The sequence below is a fragment of the Equus asinus genome, chromosome 8, assembly GCF_041296235.1.
Source record: "Equus asinus isolate D_3611 breed Donkey chromosome 8, EquAss-T2T_v2, whole genome shotgun sequence".
Lineage (NCBI taxonomy): Eukaryota > Metazoa > Chordata > Mammalia > Perissodactyla > Equidae > Equus > Equus asinus.
The window spans coordinates 25,923,983-25,948,628 of NC_091797.1; the positions used below are offsets into that span (position 1 = coordinate 25,923,983).

The following is a 24,646-nucleotide window of genomic DNA, read 5'->3' on the forward strand; positions in this document are numbered from 1 at the left end:
CAGGGAAGAGCGTTTCCTAAGAAACACCCGATTCAATTCCTCCTCTGATAATTCTGTATCTGGAATTCCCCCAGTCCACCCAGGAATCTGAAAGGCTGGCACACTCCAGATTTCCCTAGGACATAGACTTCTGCCCAGATACGTGTAATGGCCTAATGAATTTACAGTGAACCATGACAGCTAATCCTTATCTCCTTCACCATTTTTTGGCAAATATATCAACCTTTTCTTTATCTCAGACCCACATTTAATTGCCTTTTCATGAGTTTGCCTTAAGCCACCTGGTGACAGCTACAGGCCTGCTGAGCTTTGCTCAGGGCACTGACTTGTATATTAAAACCTAGATTATTTTATTATGTAGACTTCCATCCCTCTACTAACGCACGCTCCACCTCGGAGAAACACAGAGACTTTAAGTCTTGGTTAGCCAAGACTATCCAGAAATCCGTGTATTCTCTCAGTCAGTAAACATTTGAGTGTCTGACACGGTGCAGTTGAGGGGAGACAGACATACAGTCACAAATCAGAGTAACAAGTGGAAAAGCAGTCTTCTCATTTCAGCAAAATTCTGCTTAATCTCGGATGTCGTGTCTGGTTTATAGTAATATCTCATACATATGGAAAGCATCATTCAGTCAGAATATCTGCTCCCTGGAAGGAAAAGGTGTCATAAATCTATTTGAGCACCTAATTTGTCTTTTCCAAAAAAACACTACCACAAATGATGTGATGATAACTTCATGAGCCACGAGGTGAGAACTAAGCTGAATAATAGTTGACTTTTTTTTTTATTATTGACAAGAGATAATTCTGTACCTTAGTCCATTGCCACAGCACTCTGCCCACCGAAACTAAATTCGCAATCATCTCACATATTTCAGGTTTGAACTTTCTGCAAGGATCAAAGTATCCACAGCCAATAATTCCTGAAAAATAAACGAGACTGAAGGGACAAGCTTACTAAAAGATTATAAGGTATGTGTTTATCCCTGTGAATAAATTATCCCCGGACTGATTAGATGACATTAAGAATTTCTCTTAAGGAATCAGCTAAGACTGGAAGTCAGCAGCGGGTCCTGTGAAGCTTAGTACGCAGTGGTAAGCATTTTATACGTATTAACTAATTTAATCCGCCCAACATCCTATGTGAAAGAATCTGATGTAGATATTATCACTATTATTACTATTTTAATAGGAGTTTAGTACCTTGCCCAAGGTCACACAGCTTGTGTGTAGGCAAATCTGAGACTTGAACCCAGGGAGCCTGGCTCCAGAACCTGTAAAAACAGCACTCACCCTGAAGCATACGGGAGCTGGAAGAGAACTCAGAGACTATTTCCTCATCTTGCAGATAGGGAGACCAGCCCAGACAGGCAAAGCAAATTGTTCAAGGTCACACAGATCAGTTGTTGATAGACTTGGAATCAGGACTCACATCTCCTGACCTGCAGTCAATCAACACTCTAGCCTGGGCTAGTCATGTGACGGGTCCCAGCAGACACCCAGCACAGTGACAGTCTGACATAATCAGCCTCAGGAAGGGATGGGCTGTAGGTTTACAGACTATTCTTCCAGCTTCAAAATGTCTTTGGTTTTAGACTGCAAAAATAGCTTTACTCCACTTCGCTCCAGTGAGACTATCTGTTGAGTAATATGTTCATCCTGGGCATGGTATTTTCAGAAGGACATGAACATGAATACCTGCACAGAGATGCAGGGCAGGTTTATGAGGGGTGGAGCAGCTAAAGAAACTGGGCTGCATTCACACAGACCCAAGAAGAGCAGCCTTGAGGGAGCAGGAAATGGTCCTCCAAGGTCACGGCTGGTTGCACTAGATGCCTGTAAGGCCCTTTGGCTTCCTGAACTCCTACGATTCTAGATCTCCAACTCCCTGCGGGACAAATGCGTTATACAAGGAGCACGGGGTCTAGCACCAGCCTCTGCCCTGCACTAACTAAATGGCCTTGATTGGGCAGTTATTTCACTCCTCTGAGCCTCAGTTTCTGGTCTGTTTCCATATTTAATTTTCAATATTAATCATATTGAAGGGTATATAAAATAGTTTAACAAATGAGCAAACACTCATGCACAGACCACTAGACCGAGAACTATGACGTTGCCCCAGTACATTAGAAGCTCCCCCAGTCCATCCCCGCCCATAACCCCTTCCCTCCTCCAGAGGAAGCCACTACTCTGACTTGGTGAGAATCGGTAACTCACTTTTCTTTACAGCTTTGCCACTTATGTTTTTAAATTTTGACCTTTTATTTATTTATTTATTTTTTTTTTTGAAGATTGGCCCTAAACTAACATCTGTTGTCAATCTTCTTTTTTTTCCTCCCCAAAGCCCCAGTACATAGTTGTATATTCTATTTTAAGTCCTTCCAGTTTTTCTATGTGGGACGCCACCACAGCATGGCTTAATGAGCTGTGTGTAGGTCCATGCCCAGGATCTGAACTGATGAACTTCAGGCCACCGAAGCGGAGTGTGCTAACTTAACCACTATGCCACCAGGCTGGCCCCCGACCTTTTAACTTTAATTTTTTCTTTCTTTCTTTCTTTTTCTTGGTGAGGAAGATTGGCCCTGAGCTAACATCTGTGCCAATCTTCCTCATTTAAGAAGTTCTGTCCTACCCAGTGGTCATTTAGATATTTTCCTACAAATATTTTATAGCTTTGCCTTCTATATTTAGGTCTTTAATCCATATGTATTGATTTTATCCTTAGTGTGAGATAAGGGTCCAATTTCAGTTATTTTACCATAAAAATTACTTAATATCCCAGTACTACTACCTATTGAAAGTCTGCCCTTTCCCTTCTGAGCCACAGCACTTGCTGTGTCAAATAACAAATGTCCATATACACATGTCAGTTTCTTTCGTGTGTCTTCATGTACATAATTTTTGATGGTACAGTTTATGTGAGCCTAAATTTGGTGTCAAAAATCTCATTTTAATAAACATATCAAAGTGCTCCACTTGCCTTGCTATATTATATTGTTCATCATTCATCCGCCCAAACTTCTCTGGTTAACCATGTCAAGAAAACCAAAACACAAGAGTTCCCCTACCTCCACAGCTGACCCTCAACAAGGCCATTTCCAAATATCCCTGAGTCTTCGAATAGGCTATAAAGCTGAGTATTCTTAGTATTAATCCTTCTTTTCTGGTACTTAGCTCTCCATTTCAGATACTTAACCCCTTCTTCAGACAGAACCTTTTTATCTCTTAAATAAAGTTTTTGCATGGCTTATGTTTATTATGTAATGCAATAAAAAATTAAACACCAAGAATAGTCATACCAAAAATTTTGTCTATGGAGGCATTTGAAGGCAACGTGCAATTAAACACAGTAAACTGTCTTTTTAGACGTTGTGGAATATCATTTCGACCACCTCCGGGGTGAATCATTGCTGCTATGAGCTGCACATCGACAATAGTAGTGAAGTCTCCAGGCTTGTCCAAGCTATACATTCCTTCCATTTCCATCATCTGTCGCACAATCTCATTAGTTATCTGAAATTTTATACAGTAATATTTTAGTAACTTATCACTATCATACTCCTCCATGGCTCCTACAAAATAGCGCAGATGAGATTAGAAGTAAACCTGCAACTCTCATCAGCGAAGAGTTTGTGAATGCCAACAACCACCTTCAAGGCAATGTGACTTAGATGATGCCACTCAGGAACTCTAAACCATAAGTTAAACATGTTTGGTGCAAGTCCAGTGTGCTCTTCACCACATTGATGAAATTAATTTCCAAACAAATGTTGATAAGTGAATTATGGAATATTTGATACAATTACAACAGTACTCAGAGTTACAAATTTTGCCAAAGATATCTTTCACACTGAATATTCAACACTTCAAAATACTTTAAATCAGAATACGGGACAGTCTTACTCCTGAGCTTTCAAAATTACATTGCTGAATGTTTTCATTTGGATTTTATGTTCTTATCTTTTCTGTAGCCTCTCATACTGCTAACACTGCCCCCTTATTGAAATTTCTTCCTCTGTTGGTTCCAGAGGCTCAATTCTTTCCAACTTTGTCTCGTGACTCTGGATTGCTTCCCAAGGCCCCCTTCCTCCACTCATCCTTCATGTGTAACTGTTCTACAGAGTTCTATCCTTGGCCCTTTTCTCTTCTCACTATTTCAGGGGATGCCATCTCAACCCTATACCCTAAAGAATCTCAACTCAAGAACTCTAGCTTCAGATTCTAAGATCCACGCCTGCATATCAAAATTTCTATTGAGTATCTGCAAGTAGATGATACACAAGCACCTCAAATATGATACTCTTTCATTCAACTAACATTTAACAAATGATTACTGTGTGTTTGGCTCTATTGTAGCATAGATAAAAAGCCCTGTCTTCATGGAGCATACATTCTAGTGGCGGTAGACAAAATACATGTGTAGTTATGTGTATATACGTATGTAAATAAAATGGTGTGTTATAAGTTTTTTGGAGAAAATGAAGCAGAGGAGGGAAATAGGCAGTTCTCAAGGGTGCAAGTGAATGTGGAAAGCAGAAGAGGCTTCAGCTCATGTGACATAGAAGCAAGGACCTGAAGGAGGTGAGAAAGCAAACCATTTAGATATCCAAGGGAAGAGCATCCCAAATGGAGGAAACAGCAAACGCAGAGGCTCTGAGTGAACATTATACCCAGTACGTACAAGGATCAGTAAATGTGGTTGGAGCAGAGTCATGGGGAGACGGGATCAAACAGGTAGAGTCTTTGGGTCACAGTGAGGACTTTTCTATTTACATTCCACAAGTCTCATGGGAGGATTCTGGGCAGAGAAGTGTGTCATGACCTGACCCATGTTTTAATTGGTTGCTTATTTGAGAATAGACTGAGACAGGTGAGGGAAATAGGGAGACAATTAAGAGGCATTTGTAATGATCAAGAAGCAAATTGTGGTTTGCACCACGTGTTTGTAACAGAGATGGTAAGTAGTGGTCAAATCTTGGATATAGTTTGAAGATAGAGCCAACAGGATTTCCTGGAAGATTGAATATGGAGTTGCTATTTCTTGAGATGAACAGCACTTCTGGAGGAACAGGTTTAGGGAGTAACAGGAATTTGGACCTGGTAAATTTGAAACCCAACTAGACACCTCTAATTGGATAAATGAGCCTGAAATTCAGGAGCTCTTCTGCTTATAGATGATATCTAAATATGCCTCCACTCTCCTCACCTTATAGGAACTGCGGAGAAGTCTACCTTCCTTGGAGCCCTGCTGAATGGGAGAGAAAAAAAGAAAAGAAGCCTTCCCTGAGAGGTTGTGGCCTCAGAATAACACTTGCATAGATTTGCACCCTGGGTAAGCATAGCCTAAGTGAGCCAGAGACATTCAAATCTTAACCTTGCTTTGCAATGATGTTGACTGAATAAGTTCCCAAGGACCTGGCAGAAGAAAACTCAAAACCTGTCTGGATGAGGGCACATACATCCTAGGCTTCAAGAAACAGCCACAGATAATTTTTAAAGGGCAATGACCTAGCAAGCAAAGATACATACAGAAAACAAGACAGTTTGAGAACTATTAAAACCACAAAGAGCAGAAACAGACCCACATAGACTTCACATGCTGGAATTAACAGACACAGATTTCAAAACAACCATGCTCAACATATTTAAAGAGAGAACAAATTTGAAAATATATGCAGAGACTAGGAATTATAAAAAAGGACAACATATTTGACAGAAAAAAGAATCAAATGGTAACTGGAATTAGAACTCAACAGATAATTTGACAATAGATTAGACAAAGCAGAGAAGAAAATTAGTGAAGTGGAGGACAGAGGGAGAAATTATCTAGAACATAAGCATTGGCGAGAGAAAAAGTTGGGATGCATAGAAGAGAATTACAGAAACACAGAGGGTACAGAAGAAAGTCTAATATACATTAGAGTCTGAGAAAAGAGGAAAGAAAGTGAAGGAGAAGTAATATTTGAAGAGATAAGGACTGGGAATTTTCTAGAAATGATGGAAGACACTAAACCACAGATTCACGAGTCCCATTGAACCCCAAACAAATAAATACAAATAAATCTACACCAAGGAACATTATTAAAAGAAGAAAAAATTGGGGCCAGCCCTGGTGACCTAGCGGCTAAGGTCAGTATGCTCTATTTCAGTGGCCCAGGTTCATTCCCTGGGCGGGGACCTACACCACCCTGTTAGTGGCCATACTGTGCTGGTGGCCCACATACTAAAAAATAGAGGAAGATGGCACAGATGTTAGCTCAGGGTGAATCTACCTCAGCAAAAAAAGAGAGAGAGAGAGACAGAAAACTTTATAAGAAAGTAAGGTAAAGAGAAGGTCTTAAAAGCAGCAAGTGAAAAAAGGCAGATTAACTTCAGAGGTGCAGTGATTAAGTGGTAGTTGACTTAACAGCAACAAGGAAAACAGAAGGCAGAAATAACATATTGGACGTGCTGAAAGAAAATAACTGCCAAGTGAGATTCTTACATCCAGCAAACATACCTTTCAAATAAAGAAGATGAAATAAAGACACGTGCAGGCAAATAGAAATTAAGAATTAATCATTAAAAAACCTTCTCTAAGGCAATTCATAAAAGCAGAAGGAACGTGATACTAGATGGAAGACCTGAGAAGCAAGAATGAATAAAGAGCAAAGAAAGTGGTGAATATGTGGGTAATGCAAATGAAGAGTGAATACATAAAACAGAAAAAAATAATGTCTCATGGGAGTTCTTTTTAAAAAGAGAGATATAGACTTAAAATATAAGTCAACAATAAAAAGATGTCAGGAGAGAGATAAAGGAAATTAAAGTGTCCAAATGTTATTGGATATGCAAGATGAGAATAAAAGGTTTGATTATCTTTATTTTTGATTTTCTGTGTATGCAGGATGTACTGTCTAGGGTTAGGTAACCAGTAGAACATAAAAACTCAGTATACTATATAGAGAGTAAACAAACAAAAGGAAAGAAATCAACTTCCTAGAGAAATAGGAAGAAAGCTGCAACACAACTATGCTCAGCTGAGGGTGAGGAAATGGAGGTGTCGGAGGTCCAGGAAAAAGAAGGTGGTTTGAAATAGCCATCTCACAGAGCAGGAGCCTGAATGGAAGTGTAGCAGAGGAGCAGACGGGACTAGGATGTAAAACATGAGACGTGCAGAATAACGGCTGGGCAGCACTAGGAGCTCAGCTGAGGTCCATGATCACAATTTTAAAGTGAAACTCAGATTGTGTGGGTTTCTCCAGGCAGTTTAGCTGCATAGGAACGGGTGGGTGGAGAGCAGGCAGAGAGTTTTAATGGGACTTTAACGTGGTTAAAGCTTTCATAAATGAGTAGAGGGTGTATACTCCAGTGATTATAATGAGGGATCATGGGAAAGGAAGTGAGGAAATGGAAGGTAGTTTCATGACGGCAGGAACAATGGGTGGTAGCGCCATCTGGAGTTCTGGTAGCAGAAGGAATGAGCTACAGAGAGTGGACATGATGATCAGAGAACAAAATGCTTGAAATTGAGATAATGAAGGGTCACAGTTACCGACAATGCCAAGGTGCAGGGTATGACTGCATGAATGAGTAATTCAAACAGGGTGGAAGGCACGATCGTCGGGAGGAGGCAAGGTGAAGGAACCCAGAGGCCAAGATCACGTAGATATTGGCATCCCTGAGAATTATGACAAGCAGGACCAGCTGCATAGTTTGTGGGGCCCAAGGCAAAATGAAAACACAAGGCTCCTTGTTCAAAAATTGTTATTAAGAATTTAAAGACGGCTACGGCAGAGTACCGAACCGTGTGCAGGGCCCTTTGAAACGAGTTCCTGTGCGACAGCAAGGGTCACACAACCACGAAGCTGGCCCCGGGGACAGGGACACTGCTGGAGGGAGTGACAGTGATCCAGGAATTGAAATCTTCAGGGAAGGAAGGGGTGTGATCTGAGGGTCCAGGATGGCCGCAACAACAAGCGGAGTGTGGAGTCAGACTGAAAGGATTTTGGGGAGTAGGGAAACGAGAAGCAAGGAGGACATCTCCCTTGCCTCCGGGCCCAGGGCTTCAACTTGAGAAGTCTTCAACAAAAGCAGCGTCTGGAGTTTCCATTAGAGCAAGAAGGTGACGGGAAAGTTCAGAGAAGAAGTTGAATTTACAGGGCATTTTGTGGATGAACTGCAGCTTCCGGGGGCACACTGAAAGGTCTCAGGAGTTGGGAGCACAGGAGATGGAGTCAGAGAAGGGCCACACAGAGCTGTCTGGGGATTGGTCTCAGGATGAGCTGGGACCTGGGGCTCCAGGTAGATGGTGTTGATGAGGCAGAGGAGACGGTGGCGGGAAGGAGGTGTTGGGGCTCTCACCGGGAACACACACAATTCTGGCATCAGTGAGGCTCTCTAATGGGGAGCGACTCTGCGGTGCAAAGGTGATCACAACTAGGACAGTGGTGGGTGGCAGAGTCATTGAAAAAAAGTGCTTTCTACCATCAAGTACCCTCAGAGAGAGTATCTAGAGTAAGAGGTAAGAGAGCAAGGATAAAACCCTAAGAAAAGGAAGAGAGGAGCCAGAAAGGGCCCTGAAATCAAGCAGCCGGAGACAGGAGGGCAATATTGCAGAAAAGTGCATAGGGATTTCAAGAAGGGAGAAAGTCAGCTATAACTGAGAAGTCCAAGAAGACTGAGAATTGTTACTAGGCTTCATAAGATGAAGAGATATTGACCTCTTTATATATAACTAAAAATACTGATTAAATATCATCTACAGGAGATATTTTAGTCATACCTGATCTCCCCATTCATTAATCACAGGCATATTAATATCATCAATAAAGACTGTCATTTTTCTGCCTCCTGGTGGCCCATATGTGCTTCCCATACGTTTATCCACGTAGCTTTCAATTGTTCTCTACAGAAAAGGAAATGGTTTGTCTTATGCATTAGATTTCAATCCATATTACTAAAAACGATGAGCATGGTTTTCAGATAGAATAGAATTTATTTAATATGTATAAATATAATTATTAAAATATATATTGTGACATTTTTAAAAATAAGTAATTTAATCATTAATTTATAGGAAAAGAGATACACTGCAAAGTTCAGCTTCGGCCTCAATATTGGTCCTAAATATGCAATTTGCTTTTGGCTTCTATCTCAGCCTGAATGCCAACTGCAGTATCATTTCTTTTGAGATATATATGTGTGTGTGTGTGTGTGTGTGTGCATATATATATATATATATATATATATATACACATACGGGTAAATATACATAAATGTTTTATATGCATACACATTTTATTGTAACTATCACTTAAAATATTTACTATGCTTATTACTATGGCAAATGATGAGTTTTACCTGAAACATCATTGGTTCCGTGGCGGATGAAAAGTTCAGACTTTTGGATAACTGTACTTCAGGATCATATTTTTTCAAATAGGCCTTAATCATTACAGTTTTTGCAGTTCCCTGTTCTCCTGTGAGCAAAACAGCCTGCAATCACAGGACAACCACGTTGAAATGTGTCATAACGTGTTTAGTTTTAAATATTTTATGATTCTATTATTCTTTCATTCCATAGCTTAATACAACTACTCTTTAGAATTACACTTACATCAAAAAAATCCTAGTGGGATTAAAGATTTAAATGTAAACATATACTATAAAAGTACTGGAAGAAAATATGGGTGAGTATTCACATGACCATAGGAGTGTGAAAGGACTTTGTAAGTAGACATCCACTTTCCTTAGCAAGGTGGGAGTATGCAATTCAGGCGATACTGAGTTAAGTGTATCCTGGGACCTGGCGTTCATTTGTCAAACGTTTCCCTCAAATGACACTACTTCCACCCCTTGTGCTGGAATTTAATTTTTCTATCTGTAGTGTGTGAAAAGGGATGTTTCCTTCACGGTTTGCAATCACCTAAGAAACTAACAAGCTTACCTTATGTTGTTTTGCAATGGTGTCTATCAAAAAATTTGTTCTAACATTGTCAACATTTGGAACCAAAATTGATGAATATTCTGGGATACTGTCAGTTGGATAATAATATGGCTGAAGTTTCTTATTCCAGTGCTCCCAATCACCTATAAAATAAGCAAAAATTGATTTTAATAAAACTGCATTCTTCGAAAGTCGTCTTGGAAAACAAAAATGCAAGTGTTATAAACAATCAACAGAATCTCTTAAGTATTTAAAACATTTTCGTAAAATACGTAAACACGTCTGCTTATCTAACGTATGTGGCATTTGATAATTTAAATTTGTTTTGCCTCTTTGCAAAGTCAGTTTTTAAATTGCTAAATTTTTCACCTAGAGAGATCTGGCCTGAAATGGAATTAGAATCAGCTAGTGGTAAAACCAATGACGTGTTTAGTATCCGGTAGGAAATCCACATCGACTGAAAGCATGGGAAAGACCAAGAAAGCAATGACTGATGACTGGACATAGGAAGTGTGCTGTGAGAGATGGGAAAAACAAATGTGGCCCTAAACTTAGTGTAATAGAGAACCCAGACTCCTGACTTACTTACTGACTGATATTATTGCTGTAAAAATTATTATTACTACATTTCATCAATGCTAAGAAAAAAATTTTGTTTTTTTACAGAGAATTTTGTGGATGAATTGCAACTTCTCTGGAATTTAGCATTTTAGCATCTCTGGAATGCGCCTTACAATCTACGATGGCTTACAGTCGATCCATCACTGCTGGCTAGGCAAACTTGGTCAGAGATACTCAAATTGTTGCCATTTAAATTGAATTGCTTGCATTGTTGATATTGCATTGTTGAGTTTAACTGCTATTTTAAACGTCTTTAAAAAGATTATACTATGATTCAGGATTGTGCAAAAAAAAAGTTACTGTGTACACGAATGCATGGAAAGAGAGCAGAGGAGCACATATTTGAGCAGTAAAGCAAATATTCGTCACTGGAGGAATAACCTCAATTTCAAGTTTCCTTGCAAAAAATCACGTCATATGGTGAATGTATGTTTAACTTTTAGAAACTGGCAAACTATTTTCCAAAGTGGCTGTATCATTGTGTAATCTATGAGAGTCCCAGTTGTTCCACATCCTCGCCAATATTGGTATTATTAATATTTTTTAACTTTAGCCATTCTAGTAGCTGTATAATGATATCCCATTGTAGTTTTAATTTGCATTTCCCTGACGACCAATGACATTGAATACCTTTTCAAGAGCTTTTTTCACCATCCATATATCTTCTTTGGTGAAGCATCTACTTAAATTTATTGCCCATTTTTAAAAAAAAATTTAGATTGGCTGTCTACACATTACTGAACTGTTAAGAGTTATTTATGTATTCTGGATAAAGCTCTTTTATCAGTTATATAATTTTCAACTATTTCTCCCCATTTTGCAGACTTTTTTTCCTTTTTTCAGGGAAAGATTGGCCCTGAGCTAACGTCTGTTGCCAATCTCCCTCTTTTTTTTCCTTTTCCTCCCCAAAGTCCCAGTACACAGTTGTATATCCTGCTTGTAAGTCCTTCTAGTTCTTCCATGGGAGCTACTGTCACAACATGGCTACTGACAGACAGGTGGTGTGGTTCTGGGACCAGGACGTGAACCCAGGCCACCAAAGCAGTGAGTACCAAAACTTAACCACTAGCCCATCAGGGCTGGCTCAGCACTTTTTATTTTCTTAACAGTGACTTTTAAATAGCAAAAGATTTTAATTTTTATAAAGTCCAGTTTACCAACTTTTTCTTCTATGGTTTGGGCTTTTTTGATCCTATCTAAGAAATCTTTGTTTAACCCAATGACACAAATATTCTTTGCCTTCTTCTAGAAATTTTATAGTTTTAGCTTTTATGTTTAGGTTTATAACCTATTTTGAGCTAATTATTAAGATGAGTTTTGTGGATAGTGTGAGGTAAGAGTCAAAGCTCTTTTTTTTTTTTAACATTTGCCTGATCTGTTGCTCTAGCACCGCTGGCTGAAAAGCCAGTCCTTTTCTCCACTGAATTACCTTGGCGTCTTTGTCAAAAATCAACTCGCCACATATGTGTGGGTCTATTTCTGAACTCTATGCTCCTTCGTTGATCTATATATATATACCCTTCCACCAATACTACACTGTGCTGATTACTCTGGCTTTACTGTAAGCCTTGAAATTAGGTCACGCGAGTGCTCCAACTTTGTCTTTTAAAAACTGATTTGGTTATTCTAGGTTCTTTGCATTTCCATATAATTTTAGAATCCATTTCTAACTTTCAACAACAAAAAAGCCTATTGAGATTTTCACTATGATGCCCTGAATCTGTATATCAATTTGCAAAGAAATAACATCTTAACAATATCAAGTTTTCTGGTCCATAAACATGATCTCTCTCTCCATTTATTTAGGGCTTCATTAATTTCTCTCAGTACAGTTTTGTGGTTTTCAGTATACAGATCTTACACATATTTTGTTAAATTTATCCCTAAGTATTTTACTTTTGGGATGCTATTTTAAATGGTATTTTAAAATCTCAATTTCCAGTTGTTTGTTGTGAGCATAGAAAAATACAGCTTATTATTACATATTGTTCTTTCATCCTGTGACCTTGCTAAATTCATTTACTAGTTCTAATAACTTTTTTAAGGATTCTACGTATGGTCATATCATCTGCAAATAAAGAGAGATTTACTTGTTCTTTTCCAATTTGTAGGTATTTATTTATTTGTTTGTTTGTTTACTACATTATTGCACTGTCTATAATCTCTAATACAATGCTGAATAGAAGTGATAAGAAATGTATCCAGAATTTGAAATATGAAGTACATCCGAAAAAAAGAAAAATTAAAAAAAAAAAAAAGAAGTGATAAGAAAGAATATCCTTGTGTTGTTCTTAATCTTGGTAAGTATTTAGTCTTTCACCATTAAGTGTATTGTTAGCTTTTTTGTAGATGCCCTTTATCAGAATAATAAAGTTCCTGTTCCTAGTTTACTGTGAGTTTCATCATGAAAGGATGTTAAATTTTGCCAAATGCTTCTTCTGCATCTATTTAGATGACTGTATGGTTTGTTTGGGTTTTAGTCTGTTAATATGGTGAATTATATTGATTGGTTTTCAAATGTCAATCCAACCTTCCATTCCTAGAATAAATGCCCACTTGGAATTAACATATTATCTCTTTTATATACTATTGGATTTAATTTGTTAAAATTTTATTAGGAAATTTATGTCAATGTGCCTGAGGAATACTAATCTATATAAAGCTTCCTTTTCTTGTAATGTCTTTCTCTGGTTTTAGTACCTGGATAATACCATCATACAATGGGCTGGGAAGTGTTTCTTCCTTATACATTTTATATACTTTGGAAGAGTTTGTAGAATTGGTATTATTTCTTCCTGAAGTATTTGGTAGAATTCACCAGTGAAGTCACCTAAGCCTGGAGTTTTCTTTGTGAAGGTTTTAATTAGAAACTCAATTTTTTTTACTAGATATAGGGTTATTTAGGATATCTATTTCTTCTTGATGAAGTTTGGTAGTTTTTATCTTTCGAGGAATTTGTTCACTTCATCTACATTGTCAAATGTATTTTTCACAATGTTGTTTCTAATATTCATTCTTATTTTTAACGTCTGTAGGATCTGTAGTGATGTTTCCTCTTTCATTCTGGACAATGCTAATTTATGTCTTCTTTTTTTTCTTGATATCTCTGATGAGAGATTTATCAAATTTATTGATCTCTTCAAAGAACTATCTTTTGGTTGGCTCTGGATTCTAAAAGAATTCATATCTAGATTTAAGGATGCATTTAATTGCTAGTTTACTTTTGGAGTTAGAGCTCCCTTTTATCATTCCACATTTTTAATACATCTAATCACTTGCTGTAGAATTATTGGTCATTCTGTTAAAGATGGCCAGCAGAAAAATTCATTTACCTCACTCTCTTTATAAAGGTGCTTTAAAACACAAACTTTCACTTAATCCCCATTTTCAGCATGATTCTCATACTCTTCAAATGCGCCTGGTGTCCCCTAAGTCTAGGCAACCCTGTGTTTTACAATCTTCAAACAATAGTTCTTTGGCCAGTGTGAGGTAGGTACAGTTGTCTAGCAGCCTGGCTTTGGAAAGAGGACCTGGAGGTCTGTTTCTTAAACAGACTTACAAGCATCCCTCTGGTTTTCACCTCCACCTTCACCCCGGTTTCCGATGCCTGAACCCTTTGAAGGCTCTGTGGCGTACACTACATTGCTTCTCAACTCTTCCCTCTGCCGGTTTAGGGCTTCCCTTTGCCTAGTGTGCTAAATCAGTTGCCACTTACTTTTCTGCTCTCTTGCATTCAAAATGTCATCATTACTGTCTATTCTCCTGTTGTATTTACCCTTTTGATTTATGCATTAAAACAAAAAAAAAATACTTTTGCTGTTTTGGGGGTTTAGGAAGAATCAGGGGTAAACACAGTTTTTAGGAAGGATACTTTTTCTTCTCTGGAACTTAGAAAAAATGGAAGGTTGGCTCTGGATAAAGGCACCATGCTCACGGGCATTTCTTTTGGTGAGAGGTGAGCTGGGCCCTGCCACACACGGGAGGCTGGGGGCTGAGGTGACAGCACTGGACCTGGCTGAGTCTGCTACATGTAAGTAGGATACCATCTGCTTGGTTCCTTCTCTACTTATTCTGACATTTCCCACAGGGAAGTTGTGAGACTGCTCTGTTATGCGCATTACCGTGCTTTGCATCACGAAACGTCTGTGTTCTCTACACTGCTACCTTTCCTCTTCAGGCATTAGAAAGTAGGCGAGGCAAGAGGTATTGCTAGCTTATGTATGCCACTTAGGCCACTCTAAAAGGAGAAGTCAAGAGTCCCTATATCAGTTTCTGACGTAGCCAATATGGAAAATTCTACTATTCTTTGCATATATAGCCTTTAAAAATGGTATTAGCAATTATGTTATTCATAACTGGTTTAATATTTGTCCACAGAAGAGTTTACATTCTTCCCACTTAAAAAATGTCATTTCATTTCAAGTGTAAGTCACTGTGCTTACCATAATCTGTAACATAAAACTCATACATGGTTTGATTTGTGCCTTTAGGTATTTGCGGCAAATCTAACTTGCTTTCATGATTTCGTAAAAAGCCTTCAAGCTTGTCTCTGCTTTCCAATTCCAGAAGGGCTCCTAAACTCCACATTAGGCCAAACACAAATAATTTATGAAGATGTTCGACACATGAAATACCACCTTCTTCTTTGGAGGGAATCAAACCTTCCAGGAGATTGAGAGACTGAAAATATTTGAAACATAATAAAATAAATCTTTATATTTAAATTTTTTATACAAAAATTTTAAAATAATAATAAATGTAAATGAAGGAGGGAAAGAGAGAAGAAAAAAAATATATCCAGATACTGCTTGATCACTGTCCTAGAGCCAACAGCATTTAGAAGAAAGGCCACCTGTTTAGAAGGGCTGCAGGGTCTCGCAGTAAAGGATGCTAACCTGGGAATCTGGAGGTGTGGTTTCTACCCCCAGCTCACGCCACTAATCTCTCTGAGTCTCAGTTTCCTGATCTGAAAAGAAGAAGGCCTACACTAAGAAAGTTTCTGGTTCTAAGGTTTGGTTACTCCAAATTTTCTAGATCAAAGATTTTAGTTCTTTCTAACGATTTTGCAGGGCTCAGCTAACTGTGGTCCCAGGGGTCAGCCACCTGTTTGGCAAATAAAGTTTTAATGAAACACAGTAACATTCACATACGCATTGAGCCTGGCTGCTTTTACAATATAACAGCAGAGCTGCGCGGTTGAGACAGAGAATTATGCAAAGCTGAAAATATTTACTATCTTTCCTTTAAAAAAATGTGTGCCAACCCCCATCAGAAAGAAATCCATCTAGGGTAAGACAACCTCAGTTTTTAAAAACAAAATTATTTCAAGATAAGATTTTTACTTATATAATGCAGTTTAAAGTAATCACTAAACAATTCATTGATTTGGGCCTTATGTATTATTCCTAACCTACCCACCCTCACTGATGGACAGCACTTACACTAAGAGAATCCAAACCCTAGAATGGATAATGAGAAATCACCTATTCACTAGAATCGGGAGAGCCTTTAAAAATCTATGATTACTTCTGTTTTTTCCAAAGACTAATAAGGAAAACTGAGTATAAGAAAAAAACTACCAACTACTCAGAGAATTGCTTAAAGTTTTCCCTATCTGATATATATTAAACCTGCAAAGCCAAGATTGCCATCCAAGTTTTCCTGACGGCCACCAGCCCCTTTCTGTATGTTTCCGTAGAACTGCCAGCTTTATTTATTCTGTCTACTCTCATTATTGAATGCACTTTCTGGGAAGGTGGCTAAGCTTAACGGTGGGAAAGACAGTTCATTTCTCTGCCCCTGACAACACCCCTCTGGGAAGTGAAAATAATAAAGAGACGGCAGTAAGAGCATTAATGAGATCTTTAATAGAAATCAAACTTCTCAGAGCTTTCATAGCCACATCATAAGAAGATTTCTGTGGACTGCACGAATTTTCTATTTCAGATGCCCCTAAGCTGCAACTAAGTTGAAACAAATACCTCAAGTGTAAGTAGTGAATGCACAAACAAAAATCTTACTTGCATAATGTAGTTGCACTCTAAGAGCTGCATTTTTGGATGGAGGTTTAGTTTCATAAATGTATATGCATCTTCAAATATTTTATCATACAGAGCTAGGAACACTGAACCCTCCTGTGTAGTACGCTTCTTCAGCCAAGCCTGCAGCAAAGAAACAGAATCTCTGTCTGTTAAGAAAGTGACCCATGGAAAGATGCTGAGCCTGCTTCTGCAGGTCTCTCATCCTCACCTGTAATATGGGCCTCCAGCTAAGGGCAGAGCTGCTGATGTAAACCATGCCCATCCTTGACACCGTGGCAGGAGAGGCGTTCTCGATATTGTGGACTTCAAACAAAAGCTTACAACTAGGGGCCATGGGGATGCGATCTCCATTAGCCAATGTGAGAGTTTTATTGTCGTCCAACACAGAATTTAAGTTCTCGATCCAAATGGCATCTACAGGGCCGTCTAAAATAAGGAAAATATTTTCACCTGCAAACAATTAAAACAGAAAATCACTTTTCACTTGCAAATAATTAAAGCAGAAAATTCAACAAATAATTGCGTTATTCATAAACTGGCAGGAATAAAATAATCCCAAAGGAGAGTTTATGTATACCTTTTTTAGCTTTTAACGTTTTTCTCCACAGTGTAGAAAAAATCCCATCTGTCCAGTCATTGGTAGCAGTGTCCAGTCTGCCAAACATCTGTGGCGCGGTAATAGCTTTTGGATTCATTCGCATTTCTCTGTGAGGCCTTCCACACTCTGTTAATGCCTTCATCAGGATTGTTATAACGGTCGTCTTCCCGGAACCACTGGGTCCAAGAGTCATCAAGCCGTGACGTACCAGTGATGTCTCGTATAACTAGGCAATGAGACAATCAATTGAAAAACGTAACTGATGAGTCTTTTGCTGACATTCATAGAAGTAGGGTGCTGATATTTAGAAGGCTTTCAATAAGCACTTCATTAAAGTAACTAGCTCACTATTTAAAAGATGAGAAAATGTAAAAAGATGTTTTTTGTTTTACCTGATGTGGATAGCAGATTAGCACCACCTTATAAAAATGATATAAGTAATAAAGTAATGACGACTTGGAACTTGAATTACATCTTGGAAATAATTAATTCAGGATTTAGTTTTTGCTTCTCAAACTACTATTCCTTGTGATTTGGGTTTGCTGATACACAACCAGCAATTTTTCCACTTTCTCTGCATGCAATGTGATGATATTGCCCCCTGGTGGTGGAAAGCAGCCACACAAACAATCATGGTGAAGATCCAAGCTACACACCTGCCTTGTGGTTCCCCAGAAGCACAATTTGAGATGAGGATTCCTGTGCAAGTGATTTATTCAGGGAATGCTCGCAGGAGAAAATGATAAGGGAGTGGGGGAAGTGGGACAGGAGAGGGGAGAAGCCAAGCGAGGTGTGACTGAGGACAAAATTCTGCAGAGGGCAGACTTAAGACTGGTCCTGCAGGGCACTCTGGAAAGTAAGTTACAGCTCAGTGTTTGTTCCACCTGGAGGCAGGGGAGCTTGACCTTCCTACTCCATCATCCGTCAGTCTTTAAGTAAGGAGAGATTGGTTTGGGGGGTGGGTGGGAAATAAACTCCCAGGCACGGCACTGCCTGCAATTCGGGGCTGCCAACCCAAGTGGCTTCCATCCTTCTGAAGGGAGTGGTGAACGTGTGTATGAGGGTCACATGGAAGCTGGGGAAGGGGCACAGAGAAATGGTGAAAGACACTCAAGGAGACATCCTAGAACGTGGACAGTGTCTACTGTAACATCCCATCTTTTGTTTCCTTAATAAATATAAGAGGTCAAAGGCCTTACAGCTGATCAGAGGTAGAATTTGAGTTATTCTCCTAAAATTTTAGATAGAAATTTATTACTACTGTAACCCATAGTTTAAAAGCAACAAAGCACTAGCCGTAACATTATTTTAAAGACTAATGTTATTGACATCTAAAAAGAACACAATATTCTAGTCCCCCACTCATTCAGATGGCTAGGATTTTAGTACTCAGTATACTATATGCATATATAAAAAATGATGTTTTACCAGAAATTAAAAAAAATTACATGGTTTCCAATACATGGATGATGAAAAATACTTAAACTTTTAAACTTTATTTCCTTGTAAGATTTGGATATGTCTCATATATTTGCACTTCTTATAATCTGGCAAGAACAGTAAGTTGAAAAAAGAATTGTTATTTTTCAAACGCAGTTTTTAACACTCTCCACAGTTTCAGTTCCTTCATTTTCCAAAAGCCCTGGAAAATATCCCCAAAGCATCAACCTCACAGAGATTTAATACTGTGTGTCTGCTACAGCTTCTCGACTCTGCTAATGAAGTGGTTGGGTGGTTGTCACAAGAATGAAATGTGATGGACAGAAAGACACTGAGAGACACAGGCAAAGGATTCAAGTCGTAGAGTAGGTGTGAACATGTTCACACACACAAAGCAGGAGCAAAGTAACACTGCCAGATTCCTAGGGCTCCATGCCCTGCGAAGGTGCCCAGCCATGGGTGAGACTGCCAGATCAGCACAAGAAGTCAGCTGGATCATTCCATCTCCCTGGATTTTCATAACCTACTATCCCCTGCTAACCGTTCTTGAGTTTCTGGTTACCACCTAACCTTCTCACGGTATAAGTAACCTCAGTAAATTACTGTGAGGCAGGGTAAACCCATCCATCCCTCTAGGACCAACACATCCCCCTGAGGACTCTTCTTGAAATGATGTATTTTAACTCAGTTTCAACATTTACATCAAGTAAGACCAATATCATGAGTTCTTCTCCTCAAATGGAAATCTTGAACAATGCACACTTACTGTCATACTGATAATAGATTAAAATTTCTTTACCTGCACAAGTTTGAGATTCCAGGGTGGATGGTTAATCAAACCTTCTATCTGAACCTGGTTGGCTACTGCAGCTTGTAGTTCCACATAAGTATTACTATCCAGTTGTAATCCGGGAAACAGGTCATTGATTAAGCTGAGGAACAGGGGTTCATCTTCATCAACCTAAGATGGCATCGATTAAATTCACTTAGTCAACAAATATTTATCAACCAGCTAGGAAGCACATAGCTCTTATCATTTCATGCCCAGAGAATCATTTACTACTCTTCTAACCAGAATTGTACCCTCTAGTACTTTCTCCCTGAATACCACCACCAAATCCACATTACCAACATCATTGCACCCAAAGTTCCTTGGCATTCAATGTGTTTTATAATCTACCGCTCCAAGGTTTGATCTCATTACTTTATCATATGAATGCTTTTCTTCTCAGAGACAGATATACACATCAGTCTTAAAAACAAGCAATTAATAGTCCCAACCCCATAAGAATAGAATATTAATATTTTGTTTAAATAAGGAAAAAGTCCATAACCTTGCGTGACTGGCTCATCCAACACTGGCTCGAAAACCATCAGAGCAGAGTTCTGCCTTTCTTATAAACAGTAGGTTTGAGTAAAGTGACTCTAATCCTTATTTGCTACGTCTTGAATGCTAGATCACCCCATTTCCAACTGCTGACCCCTTCTGATTTCTCCTTACTCTCCAGGGCTCCCCTGATGCATTCTGGAATTCTTGTCTAGGAGTTTCAAGAATATTATGATCTAACGGAGGCAGTGAAGGACACTGAGCAGAGGACGTGGCGTCAGAACGTCATGTAGATTTTTATTCCTGCTTCTCCACTGTGACTGTGGATGAGCTCTCTAAACTCTCTGAGTCTCTGTTCCCTCATAAGTAAAATGACAATGAGCACACAAGCCATCCATATCCCACAGGGTTGCTCTGAGACTCAAACAAGACAACACCCTGACAAGGCTTTGTAATAGTATGGAAATACAAAGATGTTAATTGTTCATTTTTCTAACTAGAGTATGAGCTTCCTAAGAAGCATTTCTTCCTCAACCTGGTACTCCCAGGGCATGGACACAATACACAGCATATAGAACCCTTGAATAAATACCACATGAACCTGTCCATCAGCTAGTTCAAAACAACCCGGCCATAACGGTGACAAGCACGAAAGCCATGAAATAGCTATTATAATCTCCAAGGCAAACTTTCAACGTATTTTTGGAAAGTAGAAATGGTGCTGACATTTGGGGACACACATAGCTGAGACAAGCTAGTCAAATACAGAGAAAGCAAAAAGTTCTCATGATTCTCTGTGAATCCAGATTTTGATGCTTAGTATTTCTCTTACGTTATGGATAATGGTGAAGGATTGGACTAAAGTTTGGGGGCTGAAGGCTGTTTTACAGCACACAACTGATAAGGAGATGCATTTCTAGGCCATGGTGGTCAAATAAAGCCACGGAGTTTTTTTCCTTCTTCTGGAAGCACAGTGGTAGCTTCGCACACCTATTGTCCCTGCAATTATTAATCTCACGGCATAACGTGAGCCAACCCCCCTTTCTCAGCTGAGTAGAAAGAAACCAGGTCAAAATCCTGAAAGAGGAGTGAGTTCAGAGAAAAAAGATACCAATTTAGAAAGGTTCATATCTCTTAGTCCTCTCATGACGGTGCTTAATTCACTATCTTCTGGTCTGGCTCTTTTTTGAGATCCAAGTGTCCTCAATACAGATAGAATATTTCTCAACCCAAAGTCATAATGAACCTAAAATGAGAAAAAAGATTATTTAGTTGAAAAACTCTAAATGTAGATGTCCTGTATACATAGATATTCTGATACTTAGACTGCAGTTTTAGAGCGGCTGAGCTGCAAAGTTTTACTAGCTCAATTCTCCCGCCTTTCCTTTGACTGAAAAGTGACCCTTCCATTGGGAAGATGAAGCTGTACGATACAGCGTTCACACTTAAAGTATCTTTTGAGAATAAGATAGTCTGATACAGTCTGAGAGGCAAATAGATTTAAAATGCATAACTAACAAGTTATATACTATGTGATTCTATTTATATAACATTCTTGAAATAACAAAACTAGAAAGATAGAGAAAAGATTAGTGGCTGCAAGGCGTTAGAGATTTGGGAGAGAGGTGGGGGTGGCTATAAAGGGGCAGCAGGAGGGAACCACGTGGTGATAGACAGTTCTATATGTTGGTTGTGGTGACAGTTACATGAATCTACACATGGCACAACTGCACAGAACTACACACACACACAAGTGCATATACAATCGATGACATCTCAGTAAACTCTGTGCGTTGTACCAATGTCAGTTTTCTGGTTTTGTTATTGTGCTACAGTTATAAGATGTCAACATTGCAGGAAGCACAGTGAAGAATACACGGGACCTCCTCATATATTTCTTTGCAACTTCCTGTGGATCTGTAATCATTTCAGAATAAAAAGGTTTTAAAAATACATAACCAATAGGTCAAATTAATTATAAATATATTTTAGAAAAGAGGCAATGAGATTTTTTTTTAACTCACTGATTATCATTTATTAAGGCAAAACTACAAAGTAAAAAATCAAGTTCTATAGCTAGGGGAAAAATAGATATAAAAAGTTACCTGCTTAGTAAGCTGCTCTTCACAGAGTTTGTAAAGAACATAAAACTTTTGAGCCAAGATAACATTTTCAAGAAAACCGCAGCTTGCAAGTTTAACTCGCATAATGATCTGAAAATTAAGACAGTGAGATTTTTCAACCATTTTAGTGAAAAACAGGTAAAGAACATAAACAGTATTATGCTTTTAAATCCTGAGGCTTACCTGTCTATCAGGAACCATCATAGCAACAGTTCTAAATTGAATTTTTAGGTTTTCTGGTAGTTCCTGGCGCCCAGCATATCCAGGGTTCTAAAAGTTAAAAATATTTAATATTTAATTGTTGATATAATTTTAATTTCATGAATACAAATACATTTCAAACCCCTAGTTCAGATTCTAAGGTAGTACTGAAAAACATTAGATTCATAAAACATCCCTCTTTTCTCAGAAATGTGTATTGGACCATGTATATTTATTAACGTCACACCACTCCTTCTTACATATTTCCATTTTCATTTTACTAATAAAGTCACACATACACACACACCACTTTGTGTAGCAAAAATTAAGCATATGTGTATCTACTGGTTAAGAAAATAGCAAAGAAAATGAAAGAAAAGAAAAGAAAACTGAATAAATACTGGGATAGTTATGACCTAAAATATGTTATCGAAAGAGAAAGAAAATTCAGCATTTCATATTGATCAGTTTACTTAGGTGATTTTTATTTTATCTCTTCAATTATTCTTTGCAGTCAGAATTATAGAGCTCTTTGGCTGACAAAATACCATTAAAAAAACCCATGGGGGTGAAGGGAAATAGGAATATGATGAGAAAAATATTGAAAAGGTCAAAAGTAGAGGTGGAAAGGAAGCCAAGGCATAGTAAGTAACAATAGGCTGAGGATACGTCAGAGCCAAAAGTCCAAAGGGAAAGTTACGGTTCAAAGACAAGGAAGGCAAAGAGGGGTCAGTTATTTTAGGAATGTGCATTAAGAAACCTTCAACCCCCACATATTTACTGGGCACTATCAATAGGCCAGATACCCTGTGAGGCGCTGGGAATACAGAGATCACTGGTTACCTCTCAACACTCCTTCTCTTCTGCTTAACCTAGCCACAGAACCCCAAGGCAAACTGGGTGCATCACCACCCAGATTAAAAACTACATTTCCCAGCCTGCCTTGCAGCTGGTGTGATTAAATTTTACACAGTGAGATACAAACGGACACATGGTAAAAAATATCCTTTTATATTTGTTTGAAGGGAGTTGATTCAATCAATTGACTGCAGCAAAACAGAGATGCTTCTGTAGCATCTTTGGTCATAAGGTGACCTTGAAGATGAAAAACGATTCAGTAGAAACCTAGAAGGATCTTAAGGGAATGAATCCTTACGTATTAAGCCATTGTTTGGCATGTCTCAGTTATTCACAGCCTAATGCAATATCTAATTGATATTTCCAACATTCTTACTCCAGGGAGAATGTTAAACTCCTTTTATATTCTTCTAGACCATAGCATCACACTGAGTAAATTTCTTCACCCCATTTCCTCAGTTATAACTGACCACTACTGGATTATTATCATTTATCCCCAACTGCTTTACCGGATATTCGCTTATAATAAAGCTTATCAGAAACTTTCCCAATTTGCTTCCTATAATTTATCTTCGTCCACTGGAACTCTTAAAACTCAGAGTACGTATTATCTTGAAATTTAGAGATTTAACTGTACAGAGAACATATAAAAACATTAAAACTGGTTTAACGTTAATTTCACTGCTCCAATTCGTAGGAAATTCTATTTATTCATGCCTTCGGTTTTCTATCTTTACAACACTGTATCTCAAAGCTCTGCCCCCAATCACATGGTAACTGAATTTGTTACCGTTCTTTGGTATAGAACCTTGATGAATTATTTTGGAGATATTAAATCACTTCCATCATCCTTTATTAAGTGTCAGAGAAAACCCAAGAAAAAACCTAAAGATTAAGTAGTTAGGTTTTGATGTTACACAGATAGTAACGTCTTTCTCTAACTGGGTGTGTGACTTGAGCAAGTTTTTAAATCTCCCTGAGTCTTGGGCACCTCAGTTATAAAATACCCAGCATACAAAATACAGTACAAGGCTGTACTTCCCCACCCCCTTAAAGTTAGGCGTGGACATAGAAATTGCTTTAACCAATGACTTCTGACCTGTGTCACTTCTGGACAGAAACTCTAAGAACCAGAGCAAAATTCTTCATGTTGTCTTTTTCCTTTGCTACAGCAACCAGCAGTGATCAAGATAGTACCAGAGTAAGGATCATAGAAAGCCAACCCCGCCCTCTCCACCCACAACAGACATGTGGTGTGAGGGAGAAATAAATTTCTGTGGTTTTAAGCCACTAAGATTTGGGGATTGTTTGTTACTGCAGCTATCCTGTCTGATACAATACACATAACACTAAACCCGGCACCTTACACATAATAAGTGTTCAATAAACAGTAGCTATCATTATCATGAACATACCACCATTTTATCTTTTGTCTGGGATACTTTTACTACTCAAAAAAAATAATTCAATAAGTGAGAATAGCTCATGACCTCTGGACAGTCATTT

General features: G+C 38.5%; 1 protein-coding gene across 2 annotated transcripts in view; it reads right to left on the minus strand.

Moving 5' to 3' along the window:
• Positions 1-24,646, minus strand: part of DNAH8 (dynein axonemal heavy chain 8) — a 263,980-nt gene that overhangs the window by 120,719 nt on the left and 118,615 nt on the right. For both annotated transcript variants that reach the window (XM_070514986.1, XM_070514987.1), the window contains exons 42-54: positions 22,265-22,351; positions 22,064-22,171; positions 21,070-21,204; positions 19,431-19,592; positions 17,171-17,417; positions 16,802-17,043; positions 16,573-16,713; positions 14,995-15,232; positions 9,932-10,074; positions 9,346-9,480; positions 8,768-8,890; positions 3,303-3,516; positions 817-926 (exon numbers count right to left, since the gene is read on the minus strand). In XM_070514986.1, the coding sequence (XP_070371087.1) occupies positions 817-926; positions 3,303-3,516; positions 8,768-8,890; positions 9,346-9,480; positions 9,932-10,074; positions 14,995-15,232; positions 16,573-16,713; positions 16,802-17,043; positions 17,171-17,417; positions 19,431-19,592; positions 21,070-21,204; positions 22,064-22,171; positions 22,265-22,351 (2,085 nt within the window). The remainder of the gene's footprint in view (positions 1-816; positions 927-3,302; positions 3,517-8,767; positions 8,891-9,345; positions 9,481-9,931; positions 10,075-14,994; positions 15,233-16,572; positions 16,714-16,801; positions 17,044-17,170; positions 17,418-19,430; positions 19,593-21,069; positions 21,205-22,063; positions 22,172-22,264; positions 22,352-24,646) is intronic.